This window comes from Podarcis vaucheri, assembly GCF_965113315.1.
Source record: "Podarcis vaucheri genome assembly, chromosome: 3".
Classification (NCBI taxonomy): domain Eukaryota; kingdom Metazoa; phylum Chordata; class Lepidosauria; order Squamata; family Lacertidae; genus Podarcis; species Podarcis vaucheri.
The window spans coordinates 59193994-59211941 of record NC_138761.1 but is presented as its reverse complement, the minus strand read 5'-3'; the positions used below and the strand labels follow the sequence as shown (position 1 = coordinate 59211941).

The following is a 17948-nucleotide window of genomic DNA, read 5'->3' as shown; positions in this document are numbered from 1 at the left end:
GAACCACAGAATACAACCACAAAAGACCATATCTTCTCCAGATGTAAATTATTATTATTTTTGAACTCTATTTTTAGCTTGATAGTAAAATTTGTGCCTCAGGTTGAAAGTGTAAATGCTCCATTAGGCTTAGGGGAAATAGGCAGGTTGAAAGATAGCTATTTCCTTGTATTATTATTATTATTAGTAGTAGTAGTAGTCGTCTCAGACATTCAGAACTTAGTGTTAGTTGATAGACTTTAACATTAGAACCTTAAAAAACACTGCTACTGTCTTTTTGTGATTGATTCTAGACAACTATTTATGGAGCAGTAAAAGATTTGCTTCCTTTCATATTTCTGAGCTCAAATTTCAGATTTGGGTATGTGTCGTCTTAAGTGGCTGGTATTGGCAATTTAGTAGAGCTTATTGGCCATCTGCTCTGTCTAGTTCACCACATGGTGAAGTTGAACTGAGCCAAAACATGACAGAACAGAATGTAGCAAAGCAACTTGCTCAGGTAATGTGTTTTATTCTGAATTAGATACTCATTATATATATATATATATCTCCTCCCCCCTCTTCACACCAGTACTTCAGAAGTACTTGGGTGTTACTGGAAACTTTGCAAGGTATAAAGGACAGTGCAGTGCACTGGGGGAACCAAAATGTCTATATTTAGTCAATGTGGACACCTCTAGTCTGCTTGCCGGCACTAACCCTCTTCTCAATGGGTGGGCACCAGAGCCAATTATAGCCTCTTGACTAGACTTCTCACTGCTGCTGCACCCTGCTGACTTATTAGGGTACTAAGAGCATTACCAGCTGTCCTTTAATTTGTACATTTTCTGTGTGCAAGAAACAACAAATACAAAACTGATGTCACCCACCCCTAAAGGAAGAGACCATATTTTCCCTCCAGGGTTCAGAATTCCTGAAACCCAGTACCTCCAGTCAGAAGGTATTGCCCCCTGAAGTTCCAGAAGTGTTTTTGCTCAGTAAAAATTGAAGTGTATCTGTATGGTAAAATGCAGAATGCGTCAGGCTATTTAGAAGTCTCAAATACTGCAAGCAGGCAGCAGTTAAGTGGGCAGTTCATGAGATTGGGGTCACTGAAGACTTCCTAACACATCTGTAGGAGGCAAGCTAAGGAGAAACCGCCCACCCACATCTTCCTAGCAGCTCTGGGCCCTTGCTGGAGCTTGTGATTTTTAACTCCTCTCTGGTCCATCTTGTTCTGTGCATGTTTCAAAGTCTCTGTTGCAAAATCTGACAATTCCAGGGGCTTTTGAGGTTGAGGACACTTTTTGATGTACTCAGATTGATTGATAAAAACTTAATCAAAGAGCTTTCTCAGGGTGGTGCACATAATAAAACACAACCAAAATCCATGAAACTGTTAAACAAGTGTGCATAAAATAAATATCATTAAAACGCAGATAAAAGCAGCAAAGCTTTCTAAAGGAGTATAAGTAACTGAATGATGTCTGGGTAGTCTTGCTGAAATAAAGTCTCAGCAGGAGTCTAAAACAATGTAGTGATCTCTTGATATTTATAGTGGCATAGGCAAGCTAGCCTTGGAGCTTCCCAGCCAAAGGCTGCTGCTCTCCCTGGAAACTAACACACAAAATGTTAATAAAGCTTACAGGCTCTGAACACAGCCTGTCAGCCCACTCCAAGGGAAGTAGCATTCAGAATCATAGGGAGCAGTAGCTAGATGAATTCTGTAAGCTCATAGGCAGGTTAGAATAGGGACTGGTAGGGAAGTAAAAATGAATGACGGTAGCAACAGGGTGGCTTTGAAATCTGTTTAGATTTAGATTCTGGGCTTTATATAGCAGTAGCTAGGAAATTGGGTCACACGAACTGCAAACTCTGAGAAGCTGGAATAACAGAAGCTCGGGAGTCCCAAGTATAGGCAGCTTGGAGAAGTGGGCAACCATTGCATGGTGAGCAGGTAACTTATTGTTTTGACTCTGCAGACTTGAAGATGATCAGCTAAGAAGCAAGCGAAGCATGGCTGTTAAGGCACGATTAGCACACACTGGGACACACAGACAGCTCTTGTGGCTTGGAGTAGATTTACATGTCCATATGTGTACAGTGGATACTCAGGTTGTGAACGTGATCCGTGCAGGAAGCACGTTCGCAACCTGCAGTGCTGTGTCTATGCACACGCGGGTTGTGATTTGGTGCTTCTGTGCATGCGCAAAGTGCAATTTAGCGCTTCTGCGCATGTGCAAGCACTGAAACCCGGCAGTAACCCATTCCGGTACTTCCGGGTTCGGCGTGGTGCACAACCCGAAATCACGCAACCTGAAGCATCTGTAACCCAGGGTATGACTGTATTCATACCAGGGAGGCATTTCTGCAGGGGAAGGTTAATATGAAAGCAGGCAGAATGTAGTCAGAATTCAATGAGAACAGCAAGTGTCATGAGTTCCCATTGGCCTCTGGAGTTGATACAGGTTTGTAATTAGTCCCTCCCTGCCTCTAGTTTTCATTACCATAGTTGGCTGTGCAGGTCCATTGGACTGATTTCCCTCTGTAGCCCAAACAAGCCCTTAAAAGTGGTTTGTATAATTAGGTCTGCTTATAGAAATAGGAAATGCGCCAATGGGACAAATGGCAGTCACTCCCTGTACTTTCTTATTCTCCCCCCTCCCCCCCCCATGGTGCTGAAGCAGAACACTGGCAGTAGAATATCTGATTTCTGATGGAGATGTACCTTTCCCCTGTGAAATGCTTGTTGATTGCATTGTGATGCAAGGAATTTGAAGCTGTGTCCCCCCCCCCTCATTTTGAGATGGTGACACTGCTGCTGGTGTAATTCAATATGAAGCTGTCACCTTTGTGCCAGAGGCAGAACATCATGGCTTTCTGGTGTATGCAGTGCTGTAAGCAAATGAGTGACTTGAGACCTTATTGTGAGTGTATTATGTGTGCACATTTTCCTCTATCTGGACCTATTAGATGTTATCTGCAACTTTGCGTATTTGTCTCCATTTACAAGGGTTGCAAATGCATCCTGTTCCATGGAGTCTCCACCAAGCCACAGCATTCAATTATTTTCCCCAAACAACCCAGAACTTAAGTTTTATCCTGCATAATACGTGCAATTGTGGAAGGGGATATCCTCACTGTTAGCTGACCACTGTTAAGGTGCAGGTTCTTTAATCTCAAGATTTTTAAGAGAAGGTAAAAAGTATACCCAGAATTGCTCGCTCAACAAATGGGTGGAAAACTACTTGGAAGACTTGGAAGATCAGAGTAATAGGATCTGGAAACAAGATCAAATGAGCAAACAAGCAGACAGTGGGACAATAGTCACCTTTTCAGCTAATTATTCTTGAGATGGAGAGGGCAGGATATGGAGTAGGCCCAGTGGTTTTCAACCAGTGTGCTGTGGCACCCTGGGGTGCCTTGAATGATGCTCAGGGGTGCTGCGGGCAGCACTGGCCTCTGTCCCTCTTTCCCTCTCTCCCTCCTCTGATTCTCTTTCGCATTTCTGCCTCCCAAAGACTTGCACAACTGTTTGTTTCAGCAGCCCTGGCTACACGCTCCCCAGGTGAATGATTCCTCTGGGACTGGTCAGGGGGTACTGGTTGGCAGGAGCTGAGGTGGCCTTGGAATAAGCAAGCAAGCAAGTGGGCAAGGGAGCCCAGCCAATCAGTCCGCCAGCCCTTGCTGTTGGGAATGAACAGACTAGTGGAAGGCCGGGCAGGCAGGCAGGTACAGCGATGGCTTTTCTTGTGCTAGCTGTGTGCAAGGCCTGCCTGGGAGCTGAGTGCCCAGTGCTGAAGGGGAGCCTTTCTGCCACACAGGCCTGGCAGTGCTTGCTGCTGCCACTGCTGCCTCCCAAGCAGTGGCGTAGCGTGGGGGGTGCAGGGGGGCCGGCCGCACCGGCCGCAACATCTGGGGGGGCGGGCGCTTGCACTCGCAGCTCTCTGCCCCTACTAAAATCCACGGGTTAGGGGGCGCAAATTACTTGCCTTGCACCGGGTGCTGACAACCCACGCTACGCCACTGCTCCCAAGGTAACGTGCTGATTCACATTCACCTTTGGCCAGTCTCCATTGGGCCACTAAGGCTAGGGGTATCCTCATCCCAGGCCCCTATGGGGCAATGTGAGGAGGCACCTCTTTTGGGGCCAGGAGGGGCAGCTCAGACACCAGGGGCAGCAGCACCTGCTGCCCAGAGGACTCCCAAGGAGAAGGGAAAGAAGAGGAGGCTGAGGGAACACTCCACAAGGGTGTTCAGAAAAGGGTAAGAAGCTGCCAGCTCTGCAGGCAACGGGTGACATAACTGAGTCCCACAGGGGAGCTGCAGAAAGAATGTAATTGGCCAAGAGAGTCATGAACTCAAAAATTTGAAAACCTCTAGAGTAGTCAGTGAATGGCAGTGGCAGGAGCGAGAAGCTGCAGTGGCTGATCGGTCACCTGCCTGTCTTGATACACGTTTGCTCTCCCTTTATAGCATTTTAAGAGAATCCACTGTAGAAGTCTTGCCCAAGGGCTCCTGGACCTGGAACCAGCACAAATAGCATCAATGGTACACTTTGGGTTACCTACCTCTGTAATTTATGTTGAAGTACTTGACATCAGTTACTAACACATTTTGAAGTACTTGACATCAGTTACTAACACATTTAACTACCGTGTCCTACTCTATGTGAAATGGAGGGCTTCTGCCACAGGATATGGAATTTGACAAGAGTATAGTTAAAACACATTGGTTTATATCCAATACTTTTAATGAGTAAACTCGTTAAAATTAATGGACATGACTGATTTAGGCTTATATATGTCAGTGGTCTAAACTACTGAGCCTAGGGCTTGCTGATCGGAAGGTCGGGGGTTCGAATCCCCACAACGGGGTGAGCTTCTGTTGCTTGGTCCCTGCTCCTGCCAACCTAGCAGTTCGAAAGCACATCAAAGTGCAAGTAGATAAATAGGTACCACTCCGGCGGGAAGGTAAACGGCATTTCCGTGCGCTGCTCTGGTTTCACCAGAAGCAGCTTAGTCATGCTGGCCACATGACCCAGAAAAACTGTCTGTGGACAAACGTCGGCTCCGTCGGCCAGTAAAGCGAGATGAGCGCTGCAACCCCAGAGTTGTTCACAACTGGACTTAACTGTCAGGGGGCCTTCACCTTTACCTTTACCTTCACCTTTAGGCCTATTCTAAGTAGGACTAGCATTGGATGGAAGGGACTGTGTCCCACTGGCTTTAAATGATGATAATGATGATCTTCATCTTCCAAGACGATTTCCCACTATTTAGACAATTGCGTGTCTTACATGCTATGTATAAAGAAGTCTTTAAGCTTGAAAGACAGACTAGACTTGAACTGCATGAAGTACAATTTGCCAGCCTTCGCAATCCAAGGATAAAAGCATTTTTACATAGGGATCTGAAAACAGATCTTGCTTTAATTGGTTTGTAATGCAAATGTAAAACCTACAGTGGCCAGAATGTTCACCTGTTTTGTGAAATCCAAGTTTGTTGGTTAGCAAAGATTAAATGTTCACACAGGAGTGGGCAAAGGTGACTGTTTGAAAATGCTCAAAGACTTCAATCTACTTGTGTTTTGGCCTGTTGATACCTATATAAAGCTGCATTGATTGGGGGCAGGTTTTGTTTTTTTTTGCATCGTTTTTCTTTTATAGCCTTCAACAGAAGGGGGAAATGCAAAGGTGCAATGATATCAAAAGGCAACTGTTGCATGTTGGGTGAGGCCGGCACCCTTAATTTGCCCATGAGGAATGCCTTCAGTGATGCAGAAAGGGATAGAAATCTTGGTTTCACTTTGAGGAAATCCTTTGTGCAGGAGGGAGGCTTCCGTAAAGATTGCCCACAGCTGTTCTAGCTCCCTCCTTTCAGCAAATGCATGGGGTCATGTTTTTGCTAGTGTTCCATGGATACAGCTTTTCACTTCCCTTCTGACTTGCCCTCAGTTGCCCCTTGATGGGGAGATGCCCTAACCCACCAAGGGTTTCTGAGGATAAAATGGGGGGGGGGGCTGCTGCTGTATGCTTCCTCAAGATCCTCAAAGGAAAGATGAGATAGAAATATAATAACTAAACATTGGAGAGTAGCCATTAAGTGTTATTTCAGCAGAAATAGGGCCTTGTTGGTTGACAATACCTCTCCTTGGTTCCCCCTTCTAAAAATGGTCCATTTTAGAACCAGTTACCTGTCAATCTCCAGCCAGCCTCACTTAGATTCACTTTTACTGAGCTGTGTTTTCAAGCTATGTCCTCCACCATCCTAGATGGGTACCATATGAAGACGGACTCTCTATATGTGGGCAACCACAGGTGGAAGACATCTTGCACTATTTACTATATTGCCCACTATACATTGGATCCAAGAGGCAATTTCTCACCTTACTGTCCGTACAGGAAATATGTCTCTCCCTGGCAGAGAAGGTTCTATGACTTCTTGGCGATGTAAACGCTTCAGTGATTCATAATGTCCCCCTTTTGGCAGCCAAAAAAAGCAGAAAAAAGACCCTGGACAATATAGCAATGAACTGTAAGGGAGACGCAGAGAACTAATAGAGACCATTATTTGTGGCACGACACCCCTTTTGCTTGTATTTATTTTTTATTCAGATTTGTCATGGCCAATGTCTAGTACAATCAAGTTATTTGGATTGGATTGGTTGACAATACAAGTTACTTAGAAGGGGACAAGGTTTTTAACCTTTAAAGGGTCCACCATTTCTTGCGCTAAATGTAAGTCAGTAGCACCTACATGCCTGAAAGAAACTAGATCCCTTCCAGATCTATTAAGTTATAGCTCAGCATTGCTTCTTGTTGCTTTTGTGCTCCATTTGGAAATGTTGTCCACGATCACACCAGCCAAATCTCTCTCTCTCTCTCTCTCTCTCTCTCTCTCGGGGGGGGGGGCGTGTCTAATACCAGCCTGTTTGGGGTTTTTTGAGCTTTTAACAAGCCATTAAAACAGCAGTCTAGCTGCTTGGGCAGATGGGATGCCCAGCTTGCATCATGTTGTTGGATGTTCACTGGTATGATTTACACCAATAAATCATCAAAGAACACACCTTAGCCTAGTTGAAGCTTGCATGTCAGATTTTGTCGGAGATAGAAAGCAGTTGATCAGAGGCACGCCCTGTTGATGAGGGGATATTTCTGGAAAAGAATTTTTTTTTTCAGGCACCGTTTCCCCAACTTATTAGGGGTGCAAAGAACCCCGTGCTTCTAAAAATTAAAGCTACTGCAGAAGTCGTGGTGGTCTTTACTAAAGAAATAATTTAAATGAACATTTTCTAAATATTCCATACTTTCCCACTTACCAGATTTGAATGTCACAGTTCATGGGAAAGGATTAAACTTTGATCAAGAGAACAAAAGCTCTTAATAATTTCACCCCATCCTAAATGGTAATCTTTTCACCAACTAATTTTTCATTCTTCAAAATCTTTATAAAGCACCCTTTTAAGTTTGGTACTAGAAAATGGTCTAAAAATAACCCTGGTTGTTAACAGTAAAATACTTAATAGTAAATCCAGACATTCATTCACACAGCGACCTAGCTGTGCTTGCTGGTGCCAGCTTGCCCGTGACAAAGTCTTTGAATGGAGCATACTAATTTGCAACTCCTGTCATAATTGCAGTCATTCGCTGCAGCAAAGTGAAGTAATTCACTTTTCAGCTGTGCTGATCCTCTGCAGTAGTGGTTCTTGTAGCAGGAAAATGTGCATTGTAGTTTTCTGAGGTGAAAGCTGTGATCTTTTTCTTCTAGCAGCCACAGGAGTAGTTTGGTGCTGGCTGGGATGAGACAAAAGCCTGGATAGCTCAGTTGGTTAGAGTGTGGTCCTGATAGCGCCAAGGTTGCAGGTTTGAGCCCTGTATGGGATAGCGGCCTTGCAGGGGGTTGGACTAGATGATCCTCAGGGTCCTTTCCAACTCCACAATTCTAGGATCCTGAGATCTTGTTAAGGGTAGCCAAATTCTATGCGATTGCCATAAAACTGTGATTAAGGCCTTAAATGATAATTTCAGGTTATATGTTAGTGTCTAAGTTTTAATTTATATATTTTTAAACTGTTGCTATATCTGTATTGTCCCTGTTATACCTAATTGCAAATTCAAATGTATCCCTATTGTGTTTTATGACTTCCTTGATATTGTATGTGGGCTGGAACTGGTCTGGGATCGAAATAAGAAAATTCATTCTATGATTCTATGAAAAGCCATCTTTGGACAAAGGAAAACACTTAAGCTCCGTCTCTGAGCAGACAGGCATATGTCCTCCTTAACAATCAGTCCATTTTTCTGTCTACACAGAAAAAGCAAGGCTTTTTTTTTCATATCAAGTGGCCAAAGGCAAGGTGTGTTTTATATATTCAAAATGTGTGTGGAGAGTGCAAATTCTCATCCATAAAGTGGGTGGGACGGTGGGGAGTACAGAAACAAGAGGTAATGTAAATGCAACATGCAAATAAATTATTATCCACTGTGTCCCAGATGATGCTCGTCAACAGCTCTCAACATTCCTGACCATTGGCCGCGCTGGCTGGGCTGGTGGGAGTTGGAGCCAAACAACACCTGGCTCTGGTTTACTCCATAAAATACAAAGTGCCACACTCCTAAGAGGGCCCTTTCCCTTGGCTTGGTGAATTGCCTGGTGGCAACTTGAGCTTCTAAGTAACCAGCTCCTGATTAGATTTAAGTAACTAGCAACTTGGAATAACTACTTTGTCAACTGGATGCAACTGACTTTTATTAGGAGATGTTCATAAAACTTGTACATTTTATAAAAGTGCAAATGCATGAGCAAATGGTGATCCAAAAAACATGGCAACATACAACTCAGATGCAGGATTGTTATGGGTTGAAATCTGTTAGGCACCTTTGGGGAAAACCCCTGATTAGAGCTGAAGCCTTGATCATAGGGTCAAGATGCAGCATTATTTGGTGCTTTCTTAAATAGTTTAGCTGGTGGCTCTGTGGTCTAAACCACTGAGCCTCTTGGGCTTGTCAATCAGAAGGTCAGAGGTTCGAATCCCCGCAACAGGGTGAGCTCCCATTGTTTGGGCCCAGCTCCTGCCCACCTAGCAGTTCAAAAGCACGTCAAAATGCAAGTAGATAAATAGGTACCGCTCCAGCAGGAAGATAAATGGCGTTTCCATGTGCTGCTCTGGTTTGCCAGAACTGGCTTAGTCATGCTGGCCACATGACCTGGAAGCTGTCTGTGGACAAATGCCGGCTCCCTCAGCCTATAGAGCGAGATGAGCGCGCAACCCCAGAGTCATCCGCAACTGGACTTAACGGTCAGTGGTACCTTTACCTTTACCTTTTAAATAGTATGGAAAAATTGAACAGTGACTTTTTTTAGTTGCTTACTGAGGATACTTTACAAAACTGAAAAAGTACTGTCTCAACAAATCCTCAGATTTAAGAATCCTCTTAACACAATCTGTCAAGAAGTATGGTTTATGTTCCCGCTCCCTGCTTCTAAACAACTTCTACAAACCCCACCACGTGTCTTTCATGCTTTCCTTATGCCTTTAATTTAAGAGAGTTGTGTTTGAAGTGAATTGCCGAGCAATTCAGAGGGAGCAAATTGTAAATATTTCTGGTGGGCCCCAAAGCCCTTGGACTCAGAATAATTGCAGCCATCTCTGCAATTGCAGGAACATGCATAGTAGCCCAAGTGGGACTGAAGTAAAGGAGCTGATTGCAAAAGGGATGGGCGAACTTATACTAGTCTTGGAAAACAGAGTAGTGCCAAAAAGTCTTTTTTTAAAAAAAAAAAGTCATTACCTCTCCTTCAGTGATGCTGAGAGGACTACAACAAGAATTACAGTTAATGTCATCTTCCTACCAAACATTTAAGCAAACTAAACAAACCTCCAAACCACCATCATACTATTTTTGTTGTTGTAAGAGTACTGACTCTTTTTTAGAACCCTTTTTTAATCACAGGGCAGATGTCTTGATAGACTAGCATGCTGTCATCTCTCAGATGTAGTCAGTCTTGACATTTTAATTTTTTTTTAACTTATGAAAACAATGCTATTGGGGGAAGGCGTACAGATGACAGTTTGTAAACTAAGGGTCTGGTCCAGCTTCTGTTCATGCCTGTTGGGCATATGTGAAGTTTGTCTCAAGGTTGAGTGAAATTGAGTTTGTGCCTTGGTAGCAGCTGGGTTGCACCCAAGAGTGACTTTTAGGCAAATAATGTTATGACTTGTTTTGAATCGGTTTAATGACTTCAAAGTCTTTATATCCTCTTTAAATAATAAAAAGCTGCCCATCTGTTGGTGTAGATGAGCTCACACTGACATAAAGGCTGTTTCAAACCGTCTCTTCTTGTACTAAGGGCCAGACCTGATCATCCCTGGGGCACACACAGATGTGGAGAAACCTGAAGATTCCTCCAGATGCAAGTGTTTGAAGGCTTGTGGGAAATCTTCAGTCACAAAGACTAGAATTGTAGCCTTTTCCTCTGCAGTTTACCTTGACTCAGACTTTTGTGTGTGCATTTATTTGGCTTTCTTGGCTGGTTTTTTCGTAGTTAGCTCTACAGAACAAATATTTACTAATCATTTCTTTTCTGCCTTGAAGTATTCCATAGATTGTCAGTTGTGAAAAGAATTTGGCCATACAAGAGCTCTATCCTTTTAGTGGCTTCCTGGTGTCTAATGAATTACCACCAGGATGCTTTTTCCTGTTTATAATGGTAGGTAGGAGAGGGGAAAGAAAGGAATTGAGTTTGTACCTCCACCCAGCAAACTAATGGTCACACAGCTGAACAAATCTCTCTTTTAGCCCATGTCCCAATTCTTCAGTGAAACCAAACTCTCCTAAATGCCATGTTTATGGCAACTTCCTTCCCACCATGGTCTCTCTTCATAGGGCTGGTAAATGCCATCTTCACAACCACAATTTACTCTGAAGGCAACACACTTAGATTAGCATTAACACGCAACACTAATCCTTTGGCTTCAAAGGTGTAAAATTTAATGTCCTAACCAGCTGTTATGACCTCTAATAAGGCTTAAATGCATCCTTTTAGGATCTGAATTCATGTTCCCAACATTTGATTTAGGAATTATTGCTGATTTGAATGTTTTACATAGCTTAATGTTTTTATTGATAATGTTATTGTTTTATTCTCTTTGTAAATCGCTTTGAGGATTTTTTTTTTACAATCAAGTGGTATATAAATTTTATGAAGTTTACTATATATTTTGGAAAGTGGTTTCAAAAAATTCATGGGCAGCCCTGAACACTACCAGCTAGTATTAAATAAAATAATAAAAATTATGCCGTAGGAATTATCAGAATGGAAAGAAATACATTTTCTCTAAGTTAAGCTGCTCCCATAATGTAGGTGTGAAAAGAGAGATCTTTTGATGAAGGGCAGTATGCAAATCTAATAAATAAAATACGGTAAGTAAAATAAAAAGTCATCTTTTTTCTGGAGCTGAAATGAAGCAGGAAAAGGGAGGTAACCCTCTTGAATACTTTGCAGGTCTCTTCTTTAGTCTGCTTCTCTTTACACCTGCAAAACTGCATTATTTTTACCAGGTAATGGTTACATCTAGCTGTGCTGCTCTTGGTTTCTTAAATGGATAAGCAAGATATTTCAGCCTCTACACATTTCAATGTCTTTCTCAAAAAGCCCACCAAGCAGGTGCTTTCACCTCTTGGTCTGTTTCTTGCTCCAGTTCACATGGTGGTGTATTAGGGGAGAATTGGGTCTCTGCATGCCACAAGTCTTATTAGGACCAAGCCAGCAGGTGGTAGAATGAGGTGTGAATGTATGTGTGCGAGATTGCCATTCAGATTTTTAACCTGGCTAAAATGAAATTGAATGATATAGTTCTGAACCTCCTCTCTTTCCCAGGAGGAAGAGATGCCCGATGTAGAAATCGACATTGATGACCTTCTTGATGCTGCTAATGAAGAGGAGAGAGCACTCAAATTACAAGTTAGTTTGGTTTGATTTTACCAACTTGGGGCAGCAATTAAGATACATGGGCAACCTATGGTAATTAGCTCTTCACTGTCTGAATCGCAAACCTAGAATAATTTTCTGTGCAGAGTTATTGGGGTAGGTGTGGAGGTTACTGCTGCAATGTAGAATAGTTTTTTACCTCAATCCCATTCTAGGTATAACTTGGGAGAAATGAAAGATAAACCCTTAACTGTGGAGTAAAGTAATATGAATCCAGGCACTGATTGCAGTAGGCAGAACTTGTTTACCTAGTTCCCCTAGACTATGAAATACTGACATAGAATAGATGTCTATTCCCCAGCAAATGTGGTGGTTACTCTGAAAGTGTCCAATCCTTAGATGCAAGAAGGATGAAGGAAGACTGCCCTTATTAAAACAACTGATGCTCTTATTTTATTTCTAGGAAGCGCTTGTAGATTGCTACAAACCCACAGAGGTAAACCAATCTTATACTGTTTTAAATTTAAGAACATGATGATAGTTCAGTGTGTACAAATCAGCTTGTCTTACACAAATGAATAAACTTGCACAGATAGCCATAATCTAGATCCATGCTAATGGAGTTATTTGAATACTTTGCCATTATACTTTTGACTAGATAGTTGGATCTCAAATTGTGTTAAGCCACACTGCCCAGTGATCTGCCTCTCTGGTACTCCTCTGCCATGTTTCAAATCCTTATTAACCCAGGCAGCTTCCCATGTGGCTGTGAGGAGCACTGGTGTTCTTCCTGCAACAAACACATGTTGGGCAAACATTGCACACATATTTAAAATGTGTGTGTATGCTCATCACTGTAGTTGCATGGGGAACCTGAATAGATATTCCATAAATGTGTGCAGTGTTGGTCCATGTCAACATGTGTTTAAGATCTACATGTTATCTGTTTGTTAAAAGCAACAGTAGTAGACTACTGATGGTCTTCCTGCAACAATTCTCTGTTGCAGTTTCTAAGTACAAATATTTGCATCAATGTCACCTGTCCTTTAACTGATCCTTTGTAAGAGTAAAGGGTAAGGGGATGAATAGAATTTGATGAATAGCACATAGAATTTTCCTAGTTGTTCCTTGTTTAAGGCAACTGTAAATTGAGCATGAGCCTTTTGTTGAATGTTATGAAATCTACCACCTGAAAAATTATGACAAACAGAACAATCAATGTGGAATGAAAAATTAACTGTTGTGGAAGGGCCATAGCTCAGTCATGAAGCTCGTGTTGTGCATCCTTCAGTTTCAATCCCTGGCATCTCCAGGTAAGGCTGGAAAAATCTCCTGCCTGAATTCCTGGTGAACCAATCAGCATAGTCAATATTGAGTTAGATGGGTCAGTGATCCAAATTATTATATAGCAGCTTCCTGTGTTTAGTAACTTGCAAGTGTGTTGTGCAGCTGCACATAGCATCACGGTGATGTGTTTCAGTGTCTTCTGTGTATTGTAAAATAAGGGCATTTGAGACACCAGCTTTTATACTGTGCTAAACAAGCATACTGTATATACTTGTCAGGTTGTTCACTGCTTCCATGATTCCTTTGTTGCTTTCTACAACAGAGGGACAGAGGGAGAAAGAGTCTCTCTCTCTCTCTCTCCAGTAGTTAGTCATCTGTAAGAAATGAATGACACAATGTTTTGATGTGGCTGCCTTATCTTAAAAGTAAGCTTGTTTAGTGGATGCCAGCAGCTAAAAATACTTTTCTGGGCATGTGGCATCAACCTGGGAAAACACATACTTTGCAAGCAGCAGGGGAAATCTCTGACCTTCTGTGTGTATGTGAGCAGATTGAGTCAGACTGAAACAGCCAATCTTTCAAACTATTGGAGTATTGCACTAAACTTTATGAACAACTGTACCAGGCACTTGGTGCTGCTGAGAACCACATGTGACTTGAGAACTCCTAATGTGAACCCCAGTCACAGCTTGCCGGTGGAAATTCTGGAGATGTGCAGAAGCCACATAAATCTGTTGCCTAGAAAGAGGCACTCTGGCTTTACAAGCCTCTAGGAAATGTTTGGGTATTGTAAATGACTAATGCCTCTGTACTATTAATACACACACTGTCCTTTTCCCAGTAAGCAGGCTAGAAATAGAACTATCTTGAAACTTCACAGCAAAGCAGAGAGTGTTTAGTGATGCAGGTGCCATTCATGTTTGAGCAGTGTGTGTGTGAACGGGATCAGTTTCCCTCTGCCACCATTGTGATTGAGAGAAAGGGAGTGGGAAGGAGGCATTAGGTCTGGGCAAAGTATGCCCTTTGGTTACAAGTAGGGCCAATGGAGTCACTAGGGGAGACGTTCCCCTCTTCTGCCACTGACAGTCTTTTTCTGGGTTCCCGCTTGTATAGACTTTTACTGGCAACTGTGTTCAATCCAGATCACTGGGATTTTAAAGCAGCCTTTTCTAAAAAACATGCATTCAGCAGTCCATGGTCTTGCTTTGAATGTTGTGTTAGAATGAATGTGTGGGTAGGGGTTGCACTTTCTTGGTGATTTTTCTAATGACACGTTTCCCCCAATTCTTTGTTTTTGTAGGATTTTATCAAAGAACTGCTAACTCGGATAAGAGGGATGAGAAAATTGAGCCCTCCTCAGAAGAAGAGTATATAACTGGAAGCAGAGCCCTCTTGAGAGATGCGGCTGCTAAACTGGGACTTTTGATAGATCAACTTCTAGTTTGGTCTTTATGAGCAATTTATTATTACTTTTGGTTGAGTTCTGACATTTTAATGAATTTGACGACTTCTGTTTTTAAGGCTTTTTTTAAAGTGTCAGTTGTTTTTTTATCATGGATATCAACATTATGGATGCTGCTTTTACTACCTGAGGATGCTCAAAGTAGTTGGGGAAACGCCAAATTTAGAGAGACTTCCGCTGTCCCAGACAGTAATCCTACCTGACAAATTCTGTATAGAACTACTAGGGGGTGCTCTTCCTTTGCGACCAGTTGGGATGTTTCATTAAGTTGTGCACCAGACTCATGGATGTTAAGGTTCTTGTGGTTATGTACATAAATTATCGAGTGAGTGTTACGTTTTGCTTCACATGGTTGGAAGGGAAATGTGGTCTAGTTAACAATTTAAACGAAAGTTGTAGCAGATGTGATGTTGGGGGTGGGGGAGGGAGGCAATTTGTTAAAAGTCAATGCTGCCACTGTTTCTAAATGCATTTAAAGCATTGGGGTGAATAGACTCATTCACAAAGCAACATATGAGCAAGCTAGGGGGATTCAAGGGCTTAATTTTGTAGACTTTGAACTTATTTTATTGACTTTTGATGCTTAGCCAGATCATCTCCTCTTCACCTCATGGTCTGTTAGGATTGTGTTAACCTACTGCCTAAGGGTCTGATGCAACAGCAAGGGAAGGGTTGATGCCATTTGAAGGTTTCCAGATGAGGAAATGCAAGTGAAACCAAACAAAACCATGTAATATTGGCCCAATGCAGTTTCTTCCTGCCCTCCTTCTTGTGACAAGAATATTAGACTGATTCTCCAACTTTGGCATCAGACTTGGTAGGTTGTGTGGGTGGTACTGGTTCTTAGTTGTGAAAGCCGGAATCCCTAACACTTCAGGAAAACATTCTAAATGTTTCACAAGCTACCATCTGCTGGTAGATGCTAGTCTGGCATTTTATATCAAGGGTGCTCTGAACATAATATTATTTTTTAAAAGAAGAAATACATGTTTGTGGACTTTATGTATACTGGCAAGCTTTTTAAAATGTATTTAATTTTGTAATGTTTTATCAATGACTTTATTTACCAGATATTTACTCAAATAAATGCAACAAATTGGGGCTTCGTTTTATGTGTATTTTAACCATTAGCAGAAGTGAAAGGTGTTCTTACTTTGCCAACCTGTTTTGAGTACAGAAGCAACCTGATAAAGTTGTGTTAACTCAAGTTTCCTTACAGCATTCCATTGAAAGAAACTATTGACCAACTTATTTTAAGGCGAAAGACTCCACTGTGCCCAGGAAAGGTGTGAAGAATGGATCTTAATTGCTTTTTAATGTATAGTGTTGCATTTTTCTTCAGATTTAATTTTGAAGATTTTAAAAAATGGCATATGCCTATCACAAAGGAAATATGCCGGTACTTTTAGTACATTATAAATAGCTTACATGGTCATAATTGACGCACAGGGCAACAAGATGTCATACTTTTTAAAGGAACGATTGCTACCTCATGCCACATGTATTTCTCTATAGTAGTCCTCTTAAAGTGTGCATTGAGGGCCTGGGGTATATGTGCAGCCCCTTATCTTCCATGCTGAGACACCTACATGGTTATGGCTCCTCCACACATCATTTTATTGTGCCTTCATGATGAGTTGTGCTCATGATGGCGTTGGGCCTGTTCTACATGATCCTAATTTCAATACTGTTTATGCCTGCTAAAGATTGAGAGCAGTGATGCTGCTTTCTTTGCAGTCACTGCATATTCCATTGCTTCCTGCTGAAATCCTGCGACTCTTTATACCACAAATATTCTGGTTTTTGCCCCACTTCTGTTGTGCTACAGTCAAATAAAATATTTATTGTTGCTGTCAATGACAAGCACCAAGGAAACAAAATAAAAAGCACATAGAACACAGTCTTAAAATGTGGAATAATAGAGTAAAAGACGATAAAATAAAATAAAAGAATGAGGTGAATAAGAACAGGATAGAGTGGAATAAATAGGCATCAACAACTTAAAAGATGTAATCATGTCATGAACTCCAAAGAGGAAGATTACAAAGTGGGATCAGTTCACACTGCGAGTGATAGATGCATTTTGAACCAAAAGGAGTAGAAGGACATGGAATGCATCTGCTCATCCTGCTAGATTTGATAAGAAAGGTTCAATAAAGATTTAAGTTGGATTATGACAAAAGGAAGAGGACATGGGTCACTGACTTCACCTGTGTCAAGTCTCGGGGGCAATTGCCTTCATGATAGGGTTTTTTTTAACGTATCTTCCTTCCAGGACTGCTGGGGAGAATGCATTTAAATGTGCCATCATGAAGCCTTGGCAATGCTTTTGGACTGAGTACGGAAAGATGGCTGATTTGCTGGACTTGGAGTGCTCTGGCAGAGGAACGAGAGAGCCTATAGAGAATCTATATAGCTGCAGGGTTTTTTTTGAGGAAGGCATGTTTCCATACAGACTGAAAGCCATCCTGAATAGTCAACCCTAACCCCTTCATACAGCAATAATGTAATGACACTGGGGAAGTATCACAGAACTAATAAAATGGAAAGATGGTCTAGTATAAATCTACCACAAATGTCCTATTATTGCATCAATGACATGTTGCTGAAAACAAGGCACCACAGTCTGGAGAGGCCCTTAGACAGTTTATAAAACCTGCAGAGTAAAATGAACCTTTCTTTTTCAGTACATATTCATTATCTGAACTTGATAATTTCACTAAATGTTAGAATTGGACCCTGAACTGAATGGGATGGGGTGGGGAATTAAATATGGCATTCTCATGGTCTAAAGGGGTTCTTAAAAGTTAAACATATATGCACACACACTTTCACATATTGGTTGCTTGCAAGCTGAAATTAAAGGGGTGGTAAACACTAAGTGGGACATGGATGGCACTGTGGTCTAAACCACAGAGCCTAGGGCTTGCCGATCAGAAGGTCAGCGGTTTGAATCCCCGCCCGCGATGGGGTGAGCTCCTGTTGCTCGGTCCCTGCTCCTGCCAACCTAGCAGTTCGAAAGCACGTCAAAGTGCAAGTAGATAAATAGGTATCGCTCTGGCGGGAAGGTAAACGGCGTTTCCGTGCACTGCTCTGGTTCGCCAGAAGCGGCTTAGTCATGCTGGCCACATGACCCGGAAGCTGTCTGCGGACAAATGCCGGCTCCCATGGTCTATAGAGCAAGATGAGCGCCACAACCTCATAGTCATTTGCGACTGGACCCTAACGGTCCGGGGCACCTTTACCTTTTTAAACACTAAGTATTTTTATTATTTGCAACTCCTAAC

The 17948-nt window shown here is 42.2% G+C and overlaps 1 protein-coding gene across 1 annotated transcript in view; it reads left to right on the top strand.

Moving 5' to 3' along the window:
* PPP1R14C (protein phosphatase 1 regulatory inhibitor subunit 14C) overlaps window positions 1–15762 on the top strand; it is a 43187-nt gene extending 27425 nt beyond the window's left edge. The window contains exons 2-4 of the mRNA XM_082215368.1: window positions 11862–11945; window positions 12376–12408; window positions 14500–15762. Of these exons, the coding sequence (XP_082071494.1) occupies window positions 11862–11945; window positions 12376–12408; window positions 14500–14574 (192 nt within the window). The 3' untranslated portion in view covers window positions 14575–15762. The remainder of the gene's footprint in view (window positions 1–11861; window positions 11946–12375; window positions 12409–14499) is intronic.
* The last annotated feature ends 2186 nt before the right edge of the window (window positions 15763–17948 follow it).